Genomic DNA, 22178 nt, shown 5'->3' on the forward strand with positions numbered 1-22178 from the left:
GGCTGGGAGTTGGGATGCCCCTTCTCACTTTACACTAGCTGGAATAAAGAATTGGTGCAAAATCTTGCAATCGTGCAATGTAATGGGTTCCTGGACCCTTCCCCTTCACTCTACTTGTGAATTGAGAACGACACAGTTTCCTGGGAGAGGAAAGTCTCCCCCATTGCCCACTGCAGCTTTTTACTCCACGTTTTGTTCCCATTATAAATTTTATTCAGAGTTGTCGATAACAACAAAACTCTCTGTGGGGCTCAAAAGCTGTGGTTGGTGATCAGCAAAAGAGGAAGTGATGTTTCGGAATATTCTGGCCATACAGAAAAATAAAGAGAAGCAATTTTTTTGGTCTTTTTTTACTCCACTGATGTGATTTTGTTGGAATCCTGAGAGCAAGAGAAGCCTCAAGTAAACTCTAAGGGCTGAAAGGCGTCCTGCCGTTCCCAAGTCCTACGTTTCGAAACATGCATCACTGTCTGCAAACCCAACTTCACTACCGGTTTTGGTTCCTCACACCAACAACATTGCTCAACCTTTATTGGCCTGTGTATTTTCCAAATCCAGTAAATATCAGTCTTACCTTTCACAATCACTTTTCTTTTTGTCATTTTCATTGCCTCTTTCCACTTTGCTATGCACTCGTATTCTCCAGTATCATTTAGAGCTGCTGTTGTAGTAAATACTGCGGTAGTAGTATTGTAAATTGTGGTTATTGGAATTGCATCCTTCACAATCATCATTTGTGGTTGTACACCAAGGAACAAAGGTGTAAAATTAACCATGCATCGAATGGTGAGACTATCTCCTTCAAATATTGTGTCAGATGGTTCAATTTCAAGGACCGGATCAGAAAATGGATCTGAAATATAGGTTAGATACAGTGAGTAAACAATGGGTAAAGGTGCTGAGATCATTTCAAAATTCACTTCTTTACTGGGGGATTTTTAATGTATTTCTTTCCTGATGTTCATTCTGTACAACATCCTGGCCGAGAGCACAGCTGGAATGTTGCCAGCTGAGGGGAGCTGTTGATTTTCCTTTTCCTTTTGAACTGAGGATGACCCTCGCCCCTGATAATCAGTTGGTGTCCTGGCACCTCATGTGGTAAGTGTGAGGCCACCTCATTTGGAGGGATGATCAGTTTATGTAGTTACAGGCACTATGCAGCTGGAAAATCTAGTGCATGTCTGCTTTTTTGAGCGAGGGAGGAGCTGAAATGGAAAAGTTACCAAGCAATCCCCAAAGTCCTCAAGTTGTGTTTCCCCGGCCCGTATGTAAGAGAGATGGTCTCCATTCAATTATACAAGAAAACTTCAGTCTAACCCTTGCTGGTTTGGCACACCAACCATCGGTACTTAGTCAAGGTCCTGATGGACCTCAGGTTGTGGGAAGTCCCAGTGGAGGGTGTCTTCACATCTGGGACTACCAACACCCACCCTCCCCACCCCAGCATTATTTAATTGTAATGAGAGGGCAGAGGTTTTGCCCCTTACAGGACTGCCTTGATAACCCGAGAAATTTCCAGAGAGCTGTCATTGGAGCAGGAATATGGGAGAAAACGTGTGAGCAATTTGGAATCTCAGCCTCTGCTCAATACTTGTGTCTGACGATCAGGCTGAAATCAAACTCTGCACATGCACAGTTGTGAGCACGGTTCAGCCATTCCCATAAGTTCCATAAACCCTCCCAACTCCTTCCTCGACCTTCCCATTGACTTGGGGCTTGACCTGTCTACCTTTGACTCCATCACACAGCGAAAATCTCCACCAATAATCAGTTGGTGCGTATACAAATCTGGGATCGCTTCTATTAACCCCTTTATGATAACTGCATCGTCCCAATTGGGCGCATGTACATTGACGAGAAGCACCAGTGTCCCCTCCAGCATCCCACTCACTATCACATATCTACCCCCGGGTCCCGCATTTCCCTGGCCCCCACAAACCCCGTTCTTTTGTTCAACAAAATGGCCATCCCCCGTGACTTTGAATCAAACCCTGAGTGAAATACTTGTCCCACCCATCCCTTCCTCAACCTCACCTGATCCTTCACCCGGAGGTGCGCCTCCTATAGAAAGACCACCTCTGCTTTCAAACTCCTCAGGTGAGCAAAAACCTGAATATCTCTTAACCGGTCCGTTCGGCTCCTGGATGTTCCACTCTGCCATGTAGCAACACCACAAAAGGAGGGGGGGGGGGGGGGGGGGGGGGGGGGGGGGGGGGGGCCATGATCACCCTGTTACAAACTTACAACTTCCCGAAAAAGTCCCACCCTCCGACAACACGAAATAGCCATAACATCCAACCTTTTCGGATTTAGCTCCTCCATCTCATACCAACTCTCAGTTTTCCTCAGTTTATGGTCCCTTATAAAGTAATTGGCCTCTTCTGGTGTCTCAAAGTAGTACTCCCGGCAGTTGAATGTAACCCAAAGTTTTCCCAGGTACAATACCCCAAACTGATTCTTCCTTTGATACAGCACAACCTTGACCATGTTAAATCCAGCACACCTTTCGCCAGCTCCACGCAAATGTCCCGGTAAATTTGTGGCGACCTCGTCCTGGCGCCATTTAGCACTGGTCCACACAAATGTGGATACCTGGGAGACCCCTCGGTCTCTTGACTCTTGTATTTCACTCAGGGTTTCATTCAAAGTCACGGGGGATGGCCATTTTGTTGAACAAAAGAACGAGGTTTGTGGGGGCCAGGGAAATGCGGGACCCGGGGGTAGATATGTGATAGTGAGTGGGATGCTGGAGGGGACACTGGTGCTTCTCGTCAACGTACATGCGCCCAATTGGGACGATGCAGTTATCATAAAGGGGTTAATAGAAGCGATCCCAGATTTGTATACGCACCAACTGATTATTGGTGGAGATTTTCACTGTGTGATGGAGTCAAAGGTAGGCAGATCGGGCTCTTGGCAGGATGGTACCCGCGCACTCCCACTGGTGTGTACCATCTATAAGATGCACTGCAGGAACTCACCAAGGCTCCATAGACAGCACCTTTCAAATGTACAACCACTACCATCTAGAAGGAGAAGAATAGCAGAAACTTGGGGACCCAACCACCTGGATTTGAGCCAGTGACTGTGAAGGAACAATGATATAATTTCATTTCAAGATGGTGTGTGACTTGCAGGGAAACTTGCAGATGGTGGAGCTTTTGTCTTCTAAATGGCTTTGGATGATGCTGTTGAATGGCCCGAATAATACTGAACACCATCAAATCAGCAGTTAACAGCCCTGCTCTCCACATCACCATTCTTTCAAGATGCCATCAATTCCTTGTAAGGATTTGTTATAACCTGCCTGCTGACCACTGGCTGGGGACTAATGGCAATGCCACAATCCTTTGGGGGTATGAGCTTCCCCAGTGAGGGGAGCAGAGAAATCATTAGCAGACTCCCTGCATAAATAAAGCTGGCCAGTTTGGAACCAGCTAGAGGAGAGTGAGCAGCAAGGGAGTTGTTGTTGTTGTTGCTGCTGCTGCTGCGGCTGCTGCTGCGTGTAGATATGTTATTGTAAATAAATGTTATTTATTTCTATCCTTCAACTTGTGGTGGATTTTTCATGGTCCTCACACAAGTATTATCGCAGGAAGACCAGCTGCAGAAAATTCACACCATAATATTTAAATACACAGAGTATAGTTATTCTGGCTTTCTATTCTTTGGGTCTTTCCCTGGTTTCGTCCTGGAGTTACAAGAGGAGGCTAGGAGAACCCCTGTGGAACTTAGGGACCCACATAAATGCTTTATAGCATTTTACAAGAATAGATGTTATAATATTTTAACTGCTAAGGTATTCCATGATGCCTGAGTTAACTTACCTTGGACAGTAATCTGCACTATTTTACTGTGACGTGAGTAATTGATCCCACTCGCTTGGACTTGACAACTGTAGTTTTTGCCTGTATTTGCTGCCACTTTCAGTTGGTGCACCGCAAATTTCTCATTGCTCCTGACGTCCTTCAAGCGCTGTGCCTTTGGTCCATTAAATTTAAAGAATATGAATGTAAGAGGAGGAATTTCATCAGATGCACAATGCAGCTCAATTGAATCTCCCACGATCACATCCATCGGCTGTATGGTGAGTAGAGGCGACGTTACGTTTCCTACGGTAAACAAGCAGGAAATTATGACATTTTCTGCAATTTGAAATCATCTTTATGCCTAAGCAGATAGGGACGAAAGATCCAGTTATTCCAGCTTTTGTTAATGGTTCATATTCCTCACTTCCAAAGATCACTTATCATAGCACTACATAGTATTTGCAGCTTAGGAACAGGCCATTCACCCTAATTGGATCATGCTAGTGTTTATGTTTCTCAAATGCCTCCTCAAACCTCAATCTCCCCAAAACAATATTCCTTTCTCAAGCTGTCAATTCCATTCTCTTGTTCTTTGTTTGCTTTTTTCTTTTTCATTCTGGGATGTGAGCGTTCCTGAAAAGTCCTGGGGTGGGTTCTCCATTGCCCGGCGCCGATATCGTAATTGACGATCAGGCGGAGAATCCCTTCTGACGCCCAAATTGGGCTTGCCGCTGGTTTGATGCCGGTTTTTTAGTCTCCACCTCCTCTGAAATGGCGTCATCACATCGCGCACCGCACGCTGTTGGAACGGCATGGAGGCGTCATTGGAAGGCCCACACCCGATGCTTCGCCCCCGATGGCCCGAATTCCAGACCGCGCAGTTTACGTATGGTCTGAGCGATCGGGAAGCCGGCGTGACGATCGCGGACTGTGTCCAGCACCGCCACAGACAGCTGCCACGGTGCTGCTGGCCAGAGGGGCTTCCAGGGGTTGTCCTGTGGGTCAATATTTGTCAGGTCGGGTCCACACACGGCCGGCACCATGTTATACGGAGTGACCACTGCAGTTCGTCTCCGTGCGCATGCGCGGCCGTGGACCCGGCCATTCACGGCCGTTTTTGCCGCGGAGTCGTGTGTGACCTGGAATCGGTGAGGGTTCAGTGTCGATTTTGGCGTCGTAAAAATCCACAGTCCCCACGCCGGCGTCGGCATTTAGCCGCAGAATCGGAGAATCCAGCCCCTGGATTTTATTGCCTATCCCTCACAGTCTTTGAGAAGATAGTGTTGAGTCACCTTCTTGAAGGCAACTAATTAGGGCATTTGAGAGGGTAGTTAAGGGTCAATCACATTAATTGAGACCAACATAGACATCGCATAAAAGCACAGAAGCAGTCCATTTGGCTCATCGTGTCTGTGCTGACGCTCCTAAGGAGCAGGTTTTGTACAGGCACTCCACTATCCTCCCCCTACATACCTGCACGCTTCTTTATGCACCAGAGGACATTAGTGAGCATCAGTCTGGTGTTTTCATGGTCACCATTACTGATACTGGCTTTTCATTCCAGGTTGATTTGATTAATTGAATTTAAATGGAATGCCACTGTTGTTCTCCTTTGCATATTGACAAGGATCATGTTCACTTAAATATGTATAAGACGGAAATACTGATCCCTGAGCCGTTCAAAATGACAAGACATCTAGATGGCGTAATTAGGGAGAAATTGTTCTCATTGGCAGGAAGGCTGATGAAATAACCCTCACAAGATCCACAGGGACACCTCGATTGATTGCCCCGTCTGACGCCTGGAATACGAGTTCCCATGTGAGTGGGTGGAGGCCCATCCAGCTGGGGCTCATCGAGCTGCCCTTTAAAAGCTGGCCCAGACAGGAACCAGCGTGATCGGTAGCCCCGGTTGGGATTTTGGACTGCATGCCGCACTGCGGCCTTTACTTTGTGTTGGTTTATTAAATACTGTTTAACTTACCTTCTCAGGCTACCTGGGCTTTTACAGTTGAGAATCAGACGATGCAGATTAAAGCAATAGACAAAAGAATGTAATGTGACATGAGAAATAAAAACTACGGGAGTGACACACTCGCCGTGTTGACCCAAACGGGAGCGCAACGCAGCTGGTAGATGCCAGGGGAGGCCACCCACAGGCTCCCGACAGCCAGTACGCCTCGAGGTTTCGTGATCAGGATCCCGCCCAAAATCCGCGGGACCAAGCCTCACACACCTAAGCGGGTTTTAAACTCACTAATGCGTGATTACCCGTGATATACCAGGCTCCCAACATCTAACGGCCTCCCCAGAGAGGCCTCTGGTGCCATTCAGTACTAGTCCACACAAATGTGCACCAGGCACAGCGGCACCCCAAAGGGTCTTCCGGGCCATCGGTGACCCCATGGCAGTCAGGGATAGGGCAGGATGGCTTGCTGGCCCTCCCCCTGTCACATTATCATCTTGGAAATGCCAGGCTGGCACTGCCAAGGTGTGCAGGTGGCACTGTAAAGGCAGCAGGAGCACTGCCAGGGTGGCAGTGCCAAGGATCAGGGCCTGAGGGGGTCTGTGCCCATGAAGAGGTCAGGAGGTATAAAGGGTGGGTGGTGCTGGACGGGTATGAAGGGGCCTTGAAGGTTTGGGGGGTGAAGGTTGGGGGCCCTGAAAGAGGGGGGGGGGGTGGTAAAGAGGTGCAAGAAGACCCTTGGGGGGGGGGGGGGGCTAATGCCTATGTGTGTCGGTGGCGGCATTGCCCATGGATGGGAGGTGCTGGGACCCACAAGCCCACTTAGAGGTCAGGGCACCCTTTCAAAATGGTGTCCCGATCTCTGTGGAGCTGGTCTGGCCAGCAGGTTCAGCTCCCCAGTGATGAAAATAATTCTAAGTCTGGGCTTGACCCAAGGGAAACTCCCCACGGCCCAAAAAAGTGACTAAGTGTGGTTAGGTAGCAGTGGGGAACTCGCAGATAGAACCAGTGGGAAACACCCAGCTTTCAAAAGAGAATCGAATAGGCACCTGAAGGGAAACATTTTGCTGGGCTACAGGGAAAGGCAGGGGAGTAGGAGGAGCTAAATTGTTCCTGCAGCAAACTCCTGGACTTCACAGACTGAATGGCCCCCTTCTGTGCTGTAACATAGAACATAGAACAGTACAGCACAGAACAGGCCCTTCAGCCCTCGATGTTGTGCCGAGCAATGATCACCCCACTTAAACCCACGTAACCCGTATATCCGTAACCCAACAATCCCCCCCATTAACCTTACACTACGGGCAATTTATCATGGCCAATCCACCTAACCTGCACATCTTTGGACTGTGGGAGGAAACCGGAGCACCCGGAGGAAACCCACGCACACACGGGGAGGACGTGCAGACTCCACACAGACAGTGACCCAGCCGGGAATCGAACCTGGGACCCTGGAGCTGTGAAGCATTGATGCTAACCACCATGCTACCGTGAGGCCCAAACCTTTCTTTGTTTCTGAAAGGTGTTCACTGCATGTAGCAAAATAATCATCCTATCTGTGAATGCTTTATGATTTCATTTGATACAGCGCACAGAGGAGATCTCCCCTCCCTCAAACTATTCTAGAACAAAAATGATCTAAAATATTCATTGGAAACCCCTTGATTGGAATCATGTTACAGTGTAGTCGTTGGCAGCTGTGTTTCCTATATTGTGAACCTGACTATTCACAATTTGTAAAGCTGTGAGGAAAGATGACTGCCCCACAGGAGTGATGACCCTGACCAATAAGCATCTGTTATGCTAAATAAACTTTAATTTAAACACAGAATTAACCACATTAGCAACAAAGAAATAGCTTTACGGTTAACAGTTTCTTAAGTAAAAGAAGAAACTTCCTAAACCTGCCACTATATTCCAATTAAGCAAACCAATGTAGTTCAAATACAACTTTTGAATAAAGTTAACAACCAAGTTTTTTTTACTTGCTTTACTCTCTGGAGAGCAAACCTTTCAGGACCAAAACTGAAACATCTCTGTTCAGATTAAAATCCTAGGAATTTCCAGGCAGAACTGGCTCCTCCCCTTAATTACATAATCTGTACCAAAGCATAAGGCATTCTTCTGTCTCCTCCCACAAGATGTCCAATGACCTGATTAGCCAGAACCAAACACAATAGCACTCATAAATTATCTACATCCCAGTTGTCCTTTAAATGTAATCAATATTCCATTAGCTAGATGTAAACAAGTGAATGGTTCTCAAATGTATGAATACTTCACCTGCAAAATTAATGATTACCACACATTTACACCCCTTAATCACAGCTTGAGCAGATATACTGTCTGCATGCATCTTAACCCAGGATTTAATAACACTACTGCAGAAAACATAAAATATAAATTATGACAAATTCATCACAGTTACAATAGTGGGTACACCACGAAAAGTACTTCACTGATCATAAAGTATTTTGGGAAGTGCTAAGGTCATGAAACGAAGCTAAGTTCTTGATTTATATTTCAAGTTATTTGTTATACGTTTCACATTTCAAAATACCTGTAACTGTTATAAATGTGGATTCACTTTTTTTCTTTTCAGTCCCTGCTTCCACGACACAATGATAGTATCCGGAATGTGATACCCGAGCAGATTGTATTATATACTGGGATTCGAGCGCATCAGATGTAACTTTTTCCAGCAGAACACCTTTGTCTTGTCCTTTATAAAATAAGTATACAATCTGAATTCGCTCAGTCGTATGTTTCAGGATACTTGCTGAACAGGTCAGGATAATTTTGCTTCCCCTTCTAATATCTTCTTCAGCGTCAAATGTTATTGTTACAGTGTTTATAGACACACCTGTGAGAGAATAACAGAAACAGACATTAAATTCAATTTGTGTAATACTTTTTCTGGGTATTGTACTTGCAACAAAACTATCTTTAGAGTACATCATTTGTGATTATTTCTGGTTATGTATTTTAGAGAAATCGTGTGCCTGAAGACTTGGGGTGCGATTCGGTGTACTTCAAACTCAGTCCGCTGCCGGCCGTGTTTAGTATGGTGTTCCACGGATGGAGTGGGTCAGGTAACTCACCATCGGCCCGGAGCCTGGCGCGGAGCCCAATTGGGAGCTCTCATGCAATTCACCTATTCCACCCAGCTCTATGCCCAATATCGTGCCCAATCAAGCTCTAAACATGCTTAGAAATGCAAAACATTCCTGATGTTGAACATCCAAAGCAAAAGGAGAAAATGCTTCAGCAGGTTTGGCTGGAGACGTTAATAATTAATGTCAGGTTAGTGACCTTTTATCAGAAGGAAATTTTAAATGTAACAGGTTTTCAGCAAGTCCAGAGGTCGGAGACGTCCCTCCGTCCCAAGATTCGCTAATGCCCTTTAGGGAAGGAAATCTGCTGGCCTCACCTGGTCTGGTTTACTTTGACTCCAGACCCACAGCAATGTAGTTGACTCTTAAATTCTCCCTTAAATGGTCACTCAGTCCATGGGCGATTTGAGATGGGCAATAAATGCTGGCCCAGACAGCGATGCCCACATCCCATGAATGAATTTTTAAAAAACATGAAAAGCAAAATACTGTGGATGCTGGAAATCGGAAATAAAAACAGATCTTGCTGGAAACACTCAACGGGTCAGGCAGCATCTGTGGAGAGAGAAGCCGAGTTCGTGCTTTGAGTCAAATATTCCTATTCTTTACATTTGAAGGAAGGTGGAGATGTGGTGGTTTTTGTGCCCTGGAAAGGGAAAGGGGATAGGGGGGGGTGGCAGGAAGAACAAAAGGAAAGGTGTGGGGCAGGATGTAAGGCAGGAAATATTAAGTGACAAGTATGCCATGGCATAAAAGGCAACGGGAGTGGTTAAGGGTGTAGGTGCGAGTGAGTGTGAGTCGCAGAATAATGAACAGCTGCGTCTGAAAGTAAAAACATGAAGAACAAGAGGGCCAGAATTCTCCAGTCAATGCAATTCAATTTTCACGCCGGCAACATTCCCCTACCAGCGGGTTTCCTGGTGGAATTGGGTGGTTACAATGAGAAACCTCATTGGCAATCAGCGGGAAGATAGAATCAGGGAACGGCATGTGGCTGGCAGACAGAGAACCCGCCCGAGCTTCAAACCGCCACGTGGCCAGAAAAACAATAAAAAATTGGAGACAGAGTTCATGGTCTGAAATTGTTGAACTCAGTGTTGATTCCAGAATCTGTAAAGTACCCAACTGGAAGACATAAAAACTAGGAGCAGGAGTAGGCCATCTGGCCCCTCGAGCCTGCTCCGCCATTCAATGAGATCATGGCTGATCTTTTGTGGACTCAGCTCCACTTTCCGGCCCGAACACCATAATCCTTAATCCCTTTATTCCTCAAAAAACTATCTATCGTTACCTTAAAAACATTTAATGAAGGAGCCTCAACTGCTTCACTGGGCAAGGAATTCCATAAATTTACAACCCTTTGGGTGAAGAAGTTCCTCCTAAACTCAGTCCTAAATCTACTTCCCCTTATTTTGAGGCTATGTCCCCTAGTTCTGCTTTCACCCGCCAGTGGAAACAACCTGCCCGCATCTATCCTATCTATTCCCTTCATAATTTTAAATGTTTCTATAAGATCCCCCCCTCATCCTTCTAAATTCCAACGAGTACAGTCCTTGTTCCTTGAGCTTGTAGTGAGCTTTATTGAAACATTGCAGCAGGCCAGGGACAGAGGTGTGAGTGAGAGCAAGGAGGTGAATTAAAATAGCGAGCAGCTGGAACTGAGAATCATGCTTGCAAACTGAGCTGAGGTGTTCCACAAAGCTGTCGCACAAGCTGCATTTGATTTCACATCTGCTCGTCTAAAGGAGACCGCATTGTGAGCAGTGAATAAACTATACTAACTTCAAAGAGAAACAAGTAAATCGCTGCTTCACCTCAAAGGAGTGTTTGGACCTTGGATGCTGAGAAGGGAGGAGATAAAAGGCAGGCATTACACCTCCTGCAATTGCATGGGAAGGTGCCGTGGGAAAGGGATGAGGCATTGGGAGTGTTAAGGAATGGACCCGAGTGTTGCAAATGTATCAGTCCCTTCAAAATGCTGACAAGAGAGAGGAGGGGAGATGTATTTAATCATGACGTTGTGCTGAAGGTGGAAGAAATGGAGGAGGATTATCCTTTGAATAGGGTGGCTGGCAGGATGAAAAGCGAGGACAAGAGATATCCTTTCACAGTTCTAGGAGGGAGTAGAAGGGATGAGAGCAGAATCGCAAAAAATGGGTAGGACGTGGTTGAGTGCCTTGTAAACCACTGTGGGGGGGGACCCTTTGTTGGGAAAAAGGAGGGCGTTATGGAAGCACTTTGTGGAAAGATTGCAGGCATAATTCACCCAAAAGATGACGATGGGCGTGATTCTCCTGAAAGACTCCGAAGTGATATAGCGAGTGGGAATTGCCATGAATATTCCTGGCATTCAGCCCAGCGAGGCCGGCAACGCTATTCAACGATAATTGCTTCACTTAACGAGGCCTCACGGGCTTTTCGCTTTTTGAAGGCTCGCCAACTGATTCGCCGGCACCTCACTCGCCAGCCTCCCGCTACCAAGGTCGAGCAGCACTTAAGCTGCACTTGCAAAAGCAAGAGGGTAGCGCCAGAGGAAATGGGTGAGGTACTAAAAGAATACTTTGCATCAGTATTCACCAAAGAGAAGGAATTGGTGGGTGTTGAGTCTGGAGAAGGGTGTGTAGATAGCCTGGGTCACATTGAGATCCAAAAAGACGAGGTGTTGGGCGCCTTGAAAAATATTAAGGTACATAAGTCCCCAGGGCCTGATGGGATCTACCCCAGAATACTGAAGGAGGCAAGAGAGGAAATTGCTGGGGCCTTGACAGAAATCTTTGGATCCTCACTGGCTTCAGGTGATGTCCCGGAGGACTGAGAATAGCCAATGTTGTTCCTTTGTTTAAGAAGGGTAGCAAGGATAATCCAGGGAACTACAGGCTGGTGAGCCTTACGTCAGTGGTAGGGAAATTACTGGAGCGAATTCTTCAAGACAGGATCTACTCCTATTTGGAAGCATGTGGACGTATTAGCTAGAGGCAGCATGGTTTTGTGAAGGGGAGGTCGTGTCTCACTACTTGGTATAGTTTTTCGAGGAGGTCACAAAGATGATTGATGCAGATAGGGCAGTGGATGTTGTCCATATGACTTCAGTAAGGCCTTTGACAAGGTCCCTCATGGCAGACTGGTACAAAAGGTGAAGTCAAATGGGATCAGAGGTGAGCTGGCAAGATGGATACAGAACTGGCTAGGTCATAGAGGCAGAGAGTAGCAATGGAAGGATGCTTTTCTGATTGGAGGGCTGTGGCTAGTGGTGTTCCACAGGAATCAGTGCTGGGACGTTTGCTGTTCGTAGTATATATAAATGATTTGGAGGAAAATGTAACTAGTCTGATTAGTAAGTTTGCGGATGACACAAAGGTTGATGGAATTGCAGATAGCGATGAGGACTGTCAGAGGATACAGCAGGATATAGATCGTTTGGAGACTTGGGCGGAGAGATGGCAGATGAAGTTTAATCCAAATGTGAGGTAATGCATTTTGGAAGGTCTAATACAGGTAGAGAATATACAGTGAATGGTAGAAGCCTCAAGAGTATTGACAGCCAGAGAGATCTAGGTGTACAGGTCCACAGGTCACTGAAAGGGGCAACACAGGTGGAGAAGGTAGTCAAGAAGGCATACGGCATGCTTGCCTACATTAGCCGGGGCATTGAGTATAAAAATTGGCAAGTCATGTTGCAGCTGTATATTACCTTAGTTAAGCCACATTTGGAGTATAGTGTTCAATTTTGGTTGCCACACTACCAGAAGGATGTGGAGGCTTTAGAGAGGGTGCTGAAGAGATTTACCAGGACGTTGCCTGGTATGGAGGGCATTAGCTATGAGGAGAGGTTGAATAAACTCGGTTTGTTCTCACTGGAACGACAGAGGTTGAGGGGCAACCTGATAGAGGGCTACGAAATTATGAGGGGCATAGACAGAGTGGATAGTCAGAGGCTTTTCCCCAGGGTAGAGGGGTCAATTATTAGGGGGCATAGGTTTAAGGTGCGAGGGGCAAGGTTTAGAGGAGATGTACGAGGCAAGTTTTTTACACAGAGGGTAGTGGGTGCCTGGAACTCGCTGCCGGAGGAGGTGGTGGAAGCAGGGACGATAGTGACATTTAAGGGGCATCTTGACAAATACATGAATAGGATGGGAATAGAGGGATACGGACCCCGGAAGTGTAGAAGATTTTAGTTTAGACGGGCAGCATGGTTGGCGCAGGCTTGGAGGGCCGAAGGACCTGTTCCTCTGCTGTACTTTTCTTTGTTCTTTGTTCTTATTTGCTCAGCCAACCCCAGCCAGCTTACTACAATGGCCCGAGGAGACCAGACCCAAGATTTGGGGACGCTGACCTGGGTAGGCTGCTGGACGCTGTGGAGGCCAGGAGAGATGTCCTGTTCTCCTAAGGGATCAGGAGGGTCGAGGAGCATGCCCTCGAGGAGACTGGTGTGGCCAAGGGCAAAGCAGTTACCAACGCGGAGGCTGGCAGATGCCGCAGAGGTGAAGAACCACCCGGCCTCACCCAAAGGATCTGTCAAACGTGAGCTGTTATTGCTTTACTGACTGACCCATCCCACCCACTGACCGCATGCCCATTCTCCCGCAGGTCCTCCAGCCTCCCAAGAGATAACCTCGGAGGAGAGCTCTGAGATGTCATGTCACAGCTGTCATCCCCACCCCTCACCAGCGCAGGTACAAGCACGTCGGTGGGAAATATTAGTGGACAGGGTTCTGGGGCACAATCTGGTGAGCACCACACTGCTGATGCACATCAGGTGGAGGCAGGAAACCCCAGGCAAGACAGCAGTGCAAACCTACTGAATCCCAGGACCCAGCTGGGTCCCAGCCTAATGCTGAGCCTGTGGAAGAGGCTTTCCCAGAGCTAATGGAGATATTAGGGAGCAGCCGGGACATTCAGAGGGAGATGTCAGCATCACTCCAGCAGATCCAGAGGAGTCCCAGAGGTTATGGGGGCTGGAGTTGTCACCGGCAATGCGTGGCATCGAGGCCAACACTGCTAGGGTGACGACCACAGTGGAGAGCACGCCAACCATGACGTCCAAGGCGTCATGCAGTCGGTGACGGCCATAGCTGAGGGTCTCGGCAGAATGTCCACCTACCTGGGGGATGTCATCCAGTACCAGGCTTTTTTTTTTAGAAAATATTTTATTGAGGCATTTATCATTTTAACGAGGCATTTATAATTTTAACAATTTTAAACATCAAATTCCAACAGGAACAAAAACACAACATTATAACCAACAAACCCCCGAGCACCAATCCCAGTCAACATGGCTTACACAAACATGCCACCTTCCCCAACCACTCCTCCATTGGTTTTCCTATCCTTACTCATCTCTCTCATGCCTCCCCTTTTTCTCCTTCCCCCTTCCCCCCCCCTTTCCCCTGGCTGACAGCTTAATTTTTCTCGACAAAGTCGATGAACGGCTGCCACCTCCGAGCAAACCCCTGCAACAAACCCCTCAAGGTGAATTTAATTTTCTCAAGTCTGAGAAACCATACCATGTCACTAACCCACACCACCGACTTCGGGGTCTCCGAGTCCCTGCAACCTAGCAAGATCCGTCTCTGGGCCACCAGGGAGGCAAAGGCCAGGACATCAGCCTCTCTCACCCCCTGGGCTCCCGGGTCTTCCAACACACCAAAGGTCGCCACCTCTGGACCCGGCACCACCCTCGCTTTTAAGACCTCCAACATGATTTCAGCAAACCCGTGCCAGAAATCCCTCAGCCTCGGACACGCCCAAAACATATGGACATGGTTCACAGGATCCCCCCGGACAGCGCCTGCACCTATTCTCCACCTCCTCAAGGAAGCTACTCACCCAGGGCACAGTGTGCACTGTGGACCACCTGAAACGATATCAGGCTGAGTCTGGCACACGACCAGGACGCTTTAACTCTCCTCAGGGCTTCCTCCCCTAATCCGGCATCCAACTCCCCACCCAGCTCTTCTTCCCACTTTCTCTTCACCTCCCCTATCGGGGCTCCCACCCACTCCATCAGCTCCTTACAAATCTCTGAGACCCTCCCCTCCCCTACTCCTGTTCTCAACACCACCTTATCCTGTAGCCCCTGGGGCAGCAAGTGCGGAAAGGTCGGAACCTGTCTCCGCACAAAATCCCTCACCTGCAGGTACCAGAACCCATTCCCCCTTCCCCCCCCCCCCCCCCCCCCCCCCGGCAACTCGAACTCCTCCTCCAGCCTCCGGAAGCTCTCGGTGATTATCACATATTGGTGCCCACACCGATGCCCCCTCAAACCCACCACTGTCCCCACACCATCAGGGCTGCCACTACTACCAGGCTTGTAGGGAATGGCAAAGGTACTGTTAACAATGCCCCCAGAGGGCAGCACGGTGGCGCAGTGGGTTAGCCCTGTTGCCTCACGGCGCCGAGGTTCTAGGTTCGATCCCGGCTCTGGGTCACTGTCCGTGTAGAGTTTGCACATTCTCCTATGTTTGCGTGGGTTTTGCCCCCACAACCCAAAGATATGCAGAGTAGGTGAATTGAACACACTAAATTGCCCCTTAATTGGAAAAAAAAAATGAATTGGGTACTCCAAATTTATAAAAGAAAACAATGCCCCCGGACTCGTGTCCTTATATGATGCCGCCTCTACCCGTTCCCATACCGACCCCTCCCCCACTTCCTGGCCATTGCAATATTCGCCGCCCAGTAGTAATTAATGAAATTCGGAAGAGCCAGTCCTCCACCCCGTGCCCCTGCTCCAGCAGCGCCTTTTTCAACCGCGGGGTTTTACCCGCTCAAACAAATCCCCAGATCTCTACATTCACTTTTTTGAAGAACCCCTTGGGGATAAAAATTGGGAGGCTGTGAAAAACAAACTAAAACCACGGGAGGACCGCCATTTTAGCTGTCTGAACCCGCCCCGCCAATGACAATGGGAGCACATCCCACCTCCGAATGTCCCCGCTCATCTGATCTACCAACCGACCCAAATTCAGTTTATGCAGTTGCTCACACTCCCGCGCCACCTGGATAACCAAATATCGAAGCGTCCTCCCACCACCTTGAACGGCATCTCACCCAATCTCTTCTCCTGCCCACTCGCCTGAATCTTACCCATATTCAATTTGTATCCCGCATAACGGCCGAATTCCTCTAATATCCCCTTAATCCCTCCAATTACCCCCAGCGGGTCTGATATGTACAGAGGTAGATCGTCCACCCTGTGCTCCACCCCCCCCCCCATATTATCCCCTGCCCGACCCGTGACGCTCTCAATGCCAATACCAACAGCTCTTTAGCCAAGGCAAACAACAGTGGGGAAAGTGGACCATCCCTACCTTGTTCCCCCGGTGCAACCTGAAGTAATCTGATCTCACCCGATTCGTTCACACACTCGCCACCGGTGCCTGGACCCAATCCACAAACCCCTGCCCAAACCACCCCAGGACCTCCCATGAGTATTCCTACTCCCACTCAAAGGCCTTCTCTGCGCCCATGGCCACCACCACCTCAACCGTGTGTCACCATAATTACATTAAGCAACCTCCTAATGTTGGTCACCAAATGCCGCCCCTTAACAAACCCCGTCTGGTCCTCCCCTATTCCCCCTGGGGCACAGTCTTCGATCCTTGGGGACAAGATCTTCGCCAATAGTTTGCCATCCACATTTAACAGTGAGATCGACCTATATGACCCACAGTTTCCCGGGTCCTTATCCCACTTTAAAATGAGGGAGATCGACGTCGGGGGAAAACTCCTAATTCCTTTGCTTCATTGAAGGCCCTTATCAACAGTGGTCCCAACACTCCCGAGAACTTCTTATAAAATTCGACCGGGTACCCATCTGGTCCCGGATTCTTACCCAAATGAAATGTTCTTACCTCCAACCCCTCCACTACTTCTACAAGCCCAATTGGGGCCCGCAGACCCTCCACCAGCTCCTCATCAACCTTCGGGAACTCCAACCCTCCCAGAAACCGCCTCATGCCTTCTTCCCCAGCTGGGGGTTCCGACTCGTACAATTTGCTGTAAAACCCCCATAACACCATTCACCCCCGCAGGGTTCAAGACCGTATTCCCATCTGTGTCCTCCACTTTCCCAATCCCTCTCGCCGGCTCCTGCTTCCTCAACTGGTGCACTAACATCTTGCTCGCTTTCTCCCCATACTCATACCGGCCCCCTCACCCTCGCAACTGCCCTACCGCCTTACCCATGGTTACCAACCCAAATTCCATTTACAGCCTCTGGTGTTTCTTTAACAGCCCTACCTCCGGGGCCTCTGCATATCTCCCATCCACCTGCAGGACTTCTATCTCCACCTACTCCGCCTTCTCCCTGTGTGCCCCCCCCCCCCCCCGCATAAATCATAAATTCCACATTGCCCAATTCGGGGCATAGATATTTAGTAACACCACCAGTATTCCCTCCAACTTCCTGCTTACCATAACGTACCTTTTCCCCAGAGTCCGCCACTATATTTACCACCTCGAACACCATCCGCTTATTGACCAAAATCGCCACCCCCTTCTTTTTAAAGTCCAATCCCGAATGAAATTCTTGCCCAACCCATCCCTTCCTCAGCCTAATCTGGTCCCCCATCTTCAGGTGTGTCGCTTGTAGCATGGCCACATCCACCTTCAATCGCTTTAAGTGTGCGAACACATGGGCCCTCTTGACTGGCTCATTCAATGCTTGCACGTTCCACGTGATCAACCTGGTCGGGGGGCACCCTGCCCCCTGCCTTTTCGCCGCCGATCAACCATAGTCCCTCTTGGGTCACGCTCCAGCCTGTGTCCCGCACCTCCCCAGGCCCGCCCTCGGGCACCCACAGACGTGCCGGGTATAGTAGTCCAAACTTCACCCCCTTCTTGTAGAGGACTGCCTTGACCTTGTTAAAGCTCGCTCTCCTCTTGGCCAACTCTCCACCCAGGTCCTGGTACACTCCATTTTCACTGTCCTCCCAGGTGCAGCGCCTCGTCTGCTTGGCCCATGTCATTATTTGCTCCTTGTCCAGGAGCCGGTGCAGCTGCACCACCATCGCCCTCAGTGGCTCGTTCCCCTGGTCTTCCTCATTAGCACCCTGTGCACTCAATCCACCTCCAAAGGCCGTGCAAACGCACCCTCTCCGAGCAGCTTCTCCAGCATCCGCCCCACATACACGCCAGCATCTGCTCCTTCACCCCCCTCCAGCAGGCCCATGATCCTTATGTTCTGCCTTGCGTGACCGGTTCTCTAGTTCTTCAACCTTCTGGAGCCGCCTCTGCTGATTGTGCATCAGCCCCACCTCCGCTGCCATCGAGGCAAACTGCTCCTCGTGTTCCACTGTCACCTCCTCCATCTTCTGGATCGCCTGACCCTGGGTCGCCGGCTTCGTTTCCACGAAACCGACCACCGCCCTGATCGAATTCACCGCCCGGGCCAGGTCCTCCAGACTCTCCTTCCGTTGCTGGGTGAACGTCTTGTTCAGGAAGCTCACCAGCTGGTCCATCAACCACTGAGCCGGAAGGGCCGTTCACTGCCCCATCTGCCATCTCCACATGCGTCGCAGGCGCCGCACCAGCTCTAACTGACTGATTCCCTCTTTTTGACTGCTTCTGGCCCTCAGCTCCATTCACCAGAGGGTCAATCTCTTCCTCTCAGTGGGGATGGTGGCCACCGATGTCATCCCTTACTATTGCCCGGATGTCATCCTTAAATAACAGAGCTACACCACCTCCCTTACCATCCACTCTGTCCTTCCGAATAGTTTGATACCCTCGGATATTTAACTCCCAGTCGTGACCATCCTTTAACCATGTTTCAGTAATGGCCACTAAATCATAGTCATTCACGATGATTTGCGCCATCAACTCATTTACCTTATTCCGAATACCATGAGCATTCAGGTAAAGTACGCTTATGTTGAATTTTATACCTCTGTTTTGAATCTTAACATCTCGATCAGTAATCTCTCCTAAGTTATATTTCCTCTTAACTGTTCACCTAATTTTCCTTGTCGTTGAACCCATATCTTCATGTAACAACCTGCCGTGTCTCTTACCATTTATGTTTTTACTTCCCGTTTTATTCCTTTTAGTATTTCTGGGCCTATTCACTGAGCTCCCCTCAGTCACTGTACCCTGTACTATGGCCCTTTTTGATTTGATACAAAGATCTGTAGAGGGACAGGGAGTATTGAGGAAGCAAGGCGGTTGCAGAAGGATTTGGACAAGCTAGGAGAGTGGCAATGAAGTGGCAAATGGAATACAATGTGGAAAAGTGTGAGGTTATGCACTTTGGAAGGAGGAATTTAGGCATAGACTATTTTCTAAATCGGAAAATGCTTGGGAAATCCGAAGCACAAAAACTTGGGAGTACTTCTTCACGATTCTCTTAAGGTCCAGGTTCAGTCGGCAGTTAAGAAGGCAAATGCAATGTTAGCATTCATGTCAAGAGGGCTAGAATACAAGAGCAGGGATATACTTCTGAGGCTGTATAAGGCTCTGGTCAGACCATATTTGGAGTACTGTGAGCAGTTTTGGGCCCCGTATCCAAGGAAGGATGTGCTGGCCTTGGAAAGGGTCTACAGGAGGTTCACAAGAAGGACCCCTGGAATGAATAACTTGTCATATGACTCGTTGGAGTTCAGAAGGATGAAGGGAGTCTTATTGAAATATACAGGATACTGCGAGGTCTGGATAGAGTGGATGTGGAGAGGATATTTCCACTTGTAGGAAAAACTAGAAGCAGAGGACACCATCTCAGACTAAAGGGACGATCCTTTAAAACTGAGATGAGGAGGAATTTCTTCAGCCAGAGGGTGGTGAATCTGTGGAACTCTTTACCACAGAAGGCCGTGGAGGCCAAATCACAGAGTGTCTTTAAGACAGAGATAGATAAGTTCTTGATTAATAAGAGGATCAGAGATTATGGGGAGAAGGCAGGAGAATGGGGATGAGAAAATATCAGTCATGATTGAACGGCGGAACAGACTCGATGGGCCGAGTGGCCTAATTCTTCTCCAATGTCTTATGGTCTAAGAAGCTGCTGATTGTCTGGATCAAGGAGCTAAATGTGTTTTCTGAATAGATGTGAAAATGTATAGTTAATCGACATCCGCTTAAATTTAAATTTTATCTGACAACATAGTTAAGATTACAATTAGTAGAGAGTTTCCGCACACTTCATTTCTTGTTGCTGGAAACCACAAAAATAATAAAGTGACTTTGATGAAGCATTTGAATAGGCCACCACAGAAAAAATGCACGCCAAACAGATTAAACAAATATTCTCCAACGCATTTCAAAATGCTCACAGTTCTGTTTCGATGCGATAGGATAAGCTTTGACCTTGTGCGACAGTGTAAAATGGGAGATTACGAGATGGCGACTGCCTTTACATCTCTCCCCACTTCTATTCTCATTGACTTTCTGCCAAAATCATGCCCCAACCTTTTAAACTCAATTTTATACCCAACAGACCAAAAGAGCATTTATAGATAATTGAGGGATCCTTGAGAACCCTTCACATACCAGTAGCACGGATAAACTAAAGGGATTTGCCGCTCCCTTGGTGACTCAGATGCAGACAGCAATTGCTGGAATTAAAAATTTGTTACCACATGCTTTTTTTTCTTGCTTGCAAATTCAACGCTATACAGAGAAGTCAGAACATTTAAGAATGATCATTTCTTACCTTTCTGTGTCTCAGTTTTATTCATTTCAACTGGAAAAAAACAAAAACAAAAGTTAAGATATTACATTTGTCTCAGTTTAAAAATTCAAAACTACAATAATTAATCACCACATACATTTGTTTCTAAAAAAAAATATAGCTATTGATAGAAAGCAGAGGCTTCGGGTTAGATTCTCTGCTGCAGACGCAGTTCAAGAAAGAGTTTTCCAGATTGCACAGGGTTTACCTTTTGCATGTGACACCAACCTTTAACCAAATCTAAAAATCTGTACAACAACATTGTGCTCTGTGGTGCCTGATAAATATTTCTTTACTCTCGTGGGAGAGAAGAAAGATTTCCTCTGTATCCCTAAGTGTTAGGCAATTCTAAACACGCCTTATGAAGAAGGTTTAGTTGTGCATAGTGCGCACAGGAAACCTTCTGATCTTCTCCCCATGTTTACTTCGCTGAAATAGTGAATTAAACCGTACTTACTTAGCAGTAACGTAAGAAATGGAACGATGATTTTCAACATCTTTGTTGCAATCCTTTGATCAAATCAGCAATTTCCCAGTAAGAACAGACGATGATTGACGATGTGCCGGATCACGGACTGGTTTGATGGTGTTGCGAACGAAGCGAATGAGATTGCGCTAAAATAAAAGGGAACGAAGTACTTCTCAGAATGAAGGCAGACTCCGAATTCGGAGAGGAAGCACCGTTTGCATAATGCAACTTCAGATGGTGTAGGATGATAACATTTCTTATCACGTTTTTTCACATTGTACATGAAACCAGTCATATGAGAGAGAGAGAGAGCGATCGCGATATTTACAGGTTAATTTGTGATATTCTTTACCCTCTCTGGACTCTGTTCTATTAGCTTTGACTGAAGTAATGAGAATACAATAATGTTTAGATATTCAAGGCGCAATCTACCCGAATGAAGCCAGAGTTCCATAGCGCGGGATTAGCCGGGTATCTGACACCCATCCGGGTAGATCGGGGGCCTCAGTGGGGAGCTTCCCAACAAGGCTCCACTTAGCCTAGTTTTCCACACGGATGAGCTCTGCTTGCCAGAACTCCTCAGTGCAGTGAGCGATTGGGACGCCATTTTTAAATGGCATCCCGATTTCTCAAACCCCCAATGTGACCCCAAACCCCACCCCCCTCCCCTCAAGCCCCAACTCACTGTAACGGGGACCCTAGGCCCCCCTGCATCCTGCCACACACATTCAGGGCACACCCTGGCCCAATCACGCTGTGCAAAAACTATCAGCTTGGCACCTTGGCATTGCCAGGCTGGCACCCAAGGGGCAGTGCCAGGGTGCCAGTCTGGCAGTGCCACGGTACCCAGGTGACACCAGCAGTGCCAGGGTGCCACCCTGCCCAGAGGGCATGTATTTGGGGGCCTCCAATCCCCTGGGAGACCTGTACAAGTGCCATTCCATCTGGGCCACATTCGGGAAACCAGCCCTGAATGGCGCTTGTCTGAGGTCTCCAAGGTGAGGGAGGTCGATCCCACACCTTGGTTAGATCTCGGGAACATACATTACAGTGGGACCAGTTGCACTGAATTGCTTTTCAGGTGTAACATGACCGGTAGTTTCCACCCTCAGTCTTGCAGTGGCTATTATTTTTTTTTTAAATAATTTTTATTCAA

At 48.0% G+C, this 22178-nt stretch overlaps 1 protein-coding gene across 11 annotated transcripts in view; it reads right to left on the reverse strand.

Annotated features, from left to right (window-relative positions):
• The window catches only part of LOC119953399 (Fc receptor-like protein 5), a 96461-nt gene extending 75249 nt beyond the window's left edge, over nt 1-21212 (reverse strand). For 10 of the 11 annotated variants that reach the window (XM_038777648.1, XM_038777647.1, XM_038777646.1 and 7 more), the window contains exons 1-5: nt 21011-21212; nt 20536-20565; nt 8336-8638; nt 3828-4112; nt 575-853 (exon numbers count right to left, since the gene is read on the reverse strand). In XM_038777648.1, coding sequence (XP_038633576.1) covers nt 575-853; nt 3828-4112; nt 8336-8638; nt 20536-20565; nt 21011-21050 — 937 coding nt within the window. In that variant the 5' untranslated portion in view covers nt 21051-21212. Of the gene's footprint in view, nt 1-574; nt 854-3827; nt 4113-8335; nt 8639-20535; nt 20566-20761; nt 20974-21010 lie in introns of those variants that run through there. The other variant, XM_038777639.1, reaches the window with a different exon arrangement.
• Nucleotides 21213-22178: the final 966 nt, after the last annotated feature.

The sequence above is a fragment of the Scyliorhinus canicula genome, chromosome 18, assembly GCF_902713615.1.
Source record: "Scyliorhinus canicula chromosome 18, sScyCan1.1, whole genome shotgun sequence".
Lineage (NCBI taxonomy): Eukaryota > Metazoa > Chordata > Chondrichthyes > Carcharhiniformes > Scyliorhinidae > Scyliorhinus > Scyliorhinus canicula.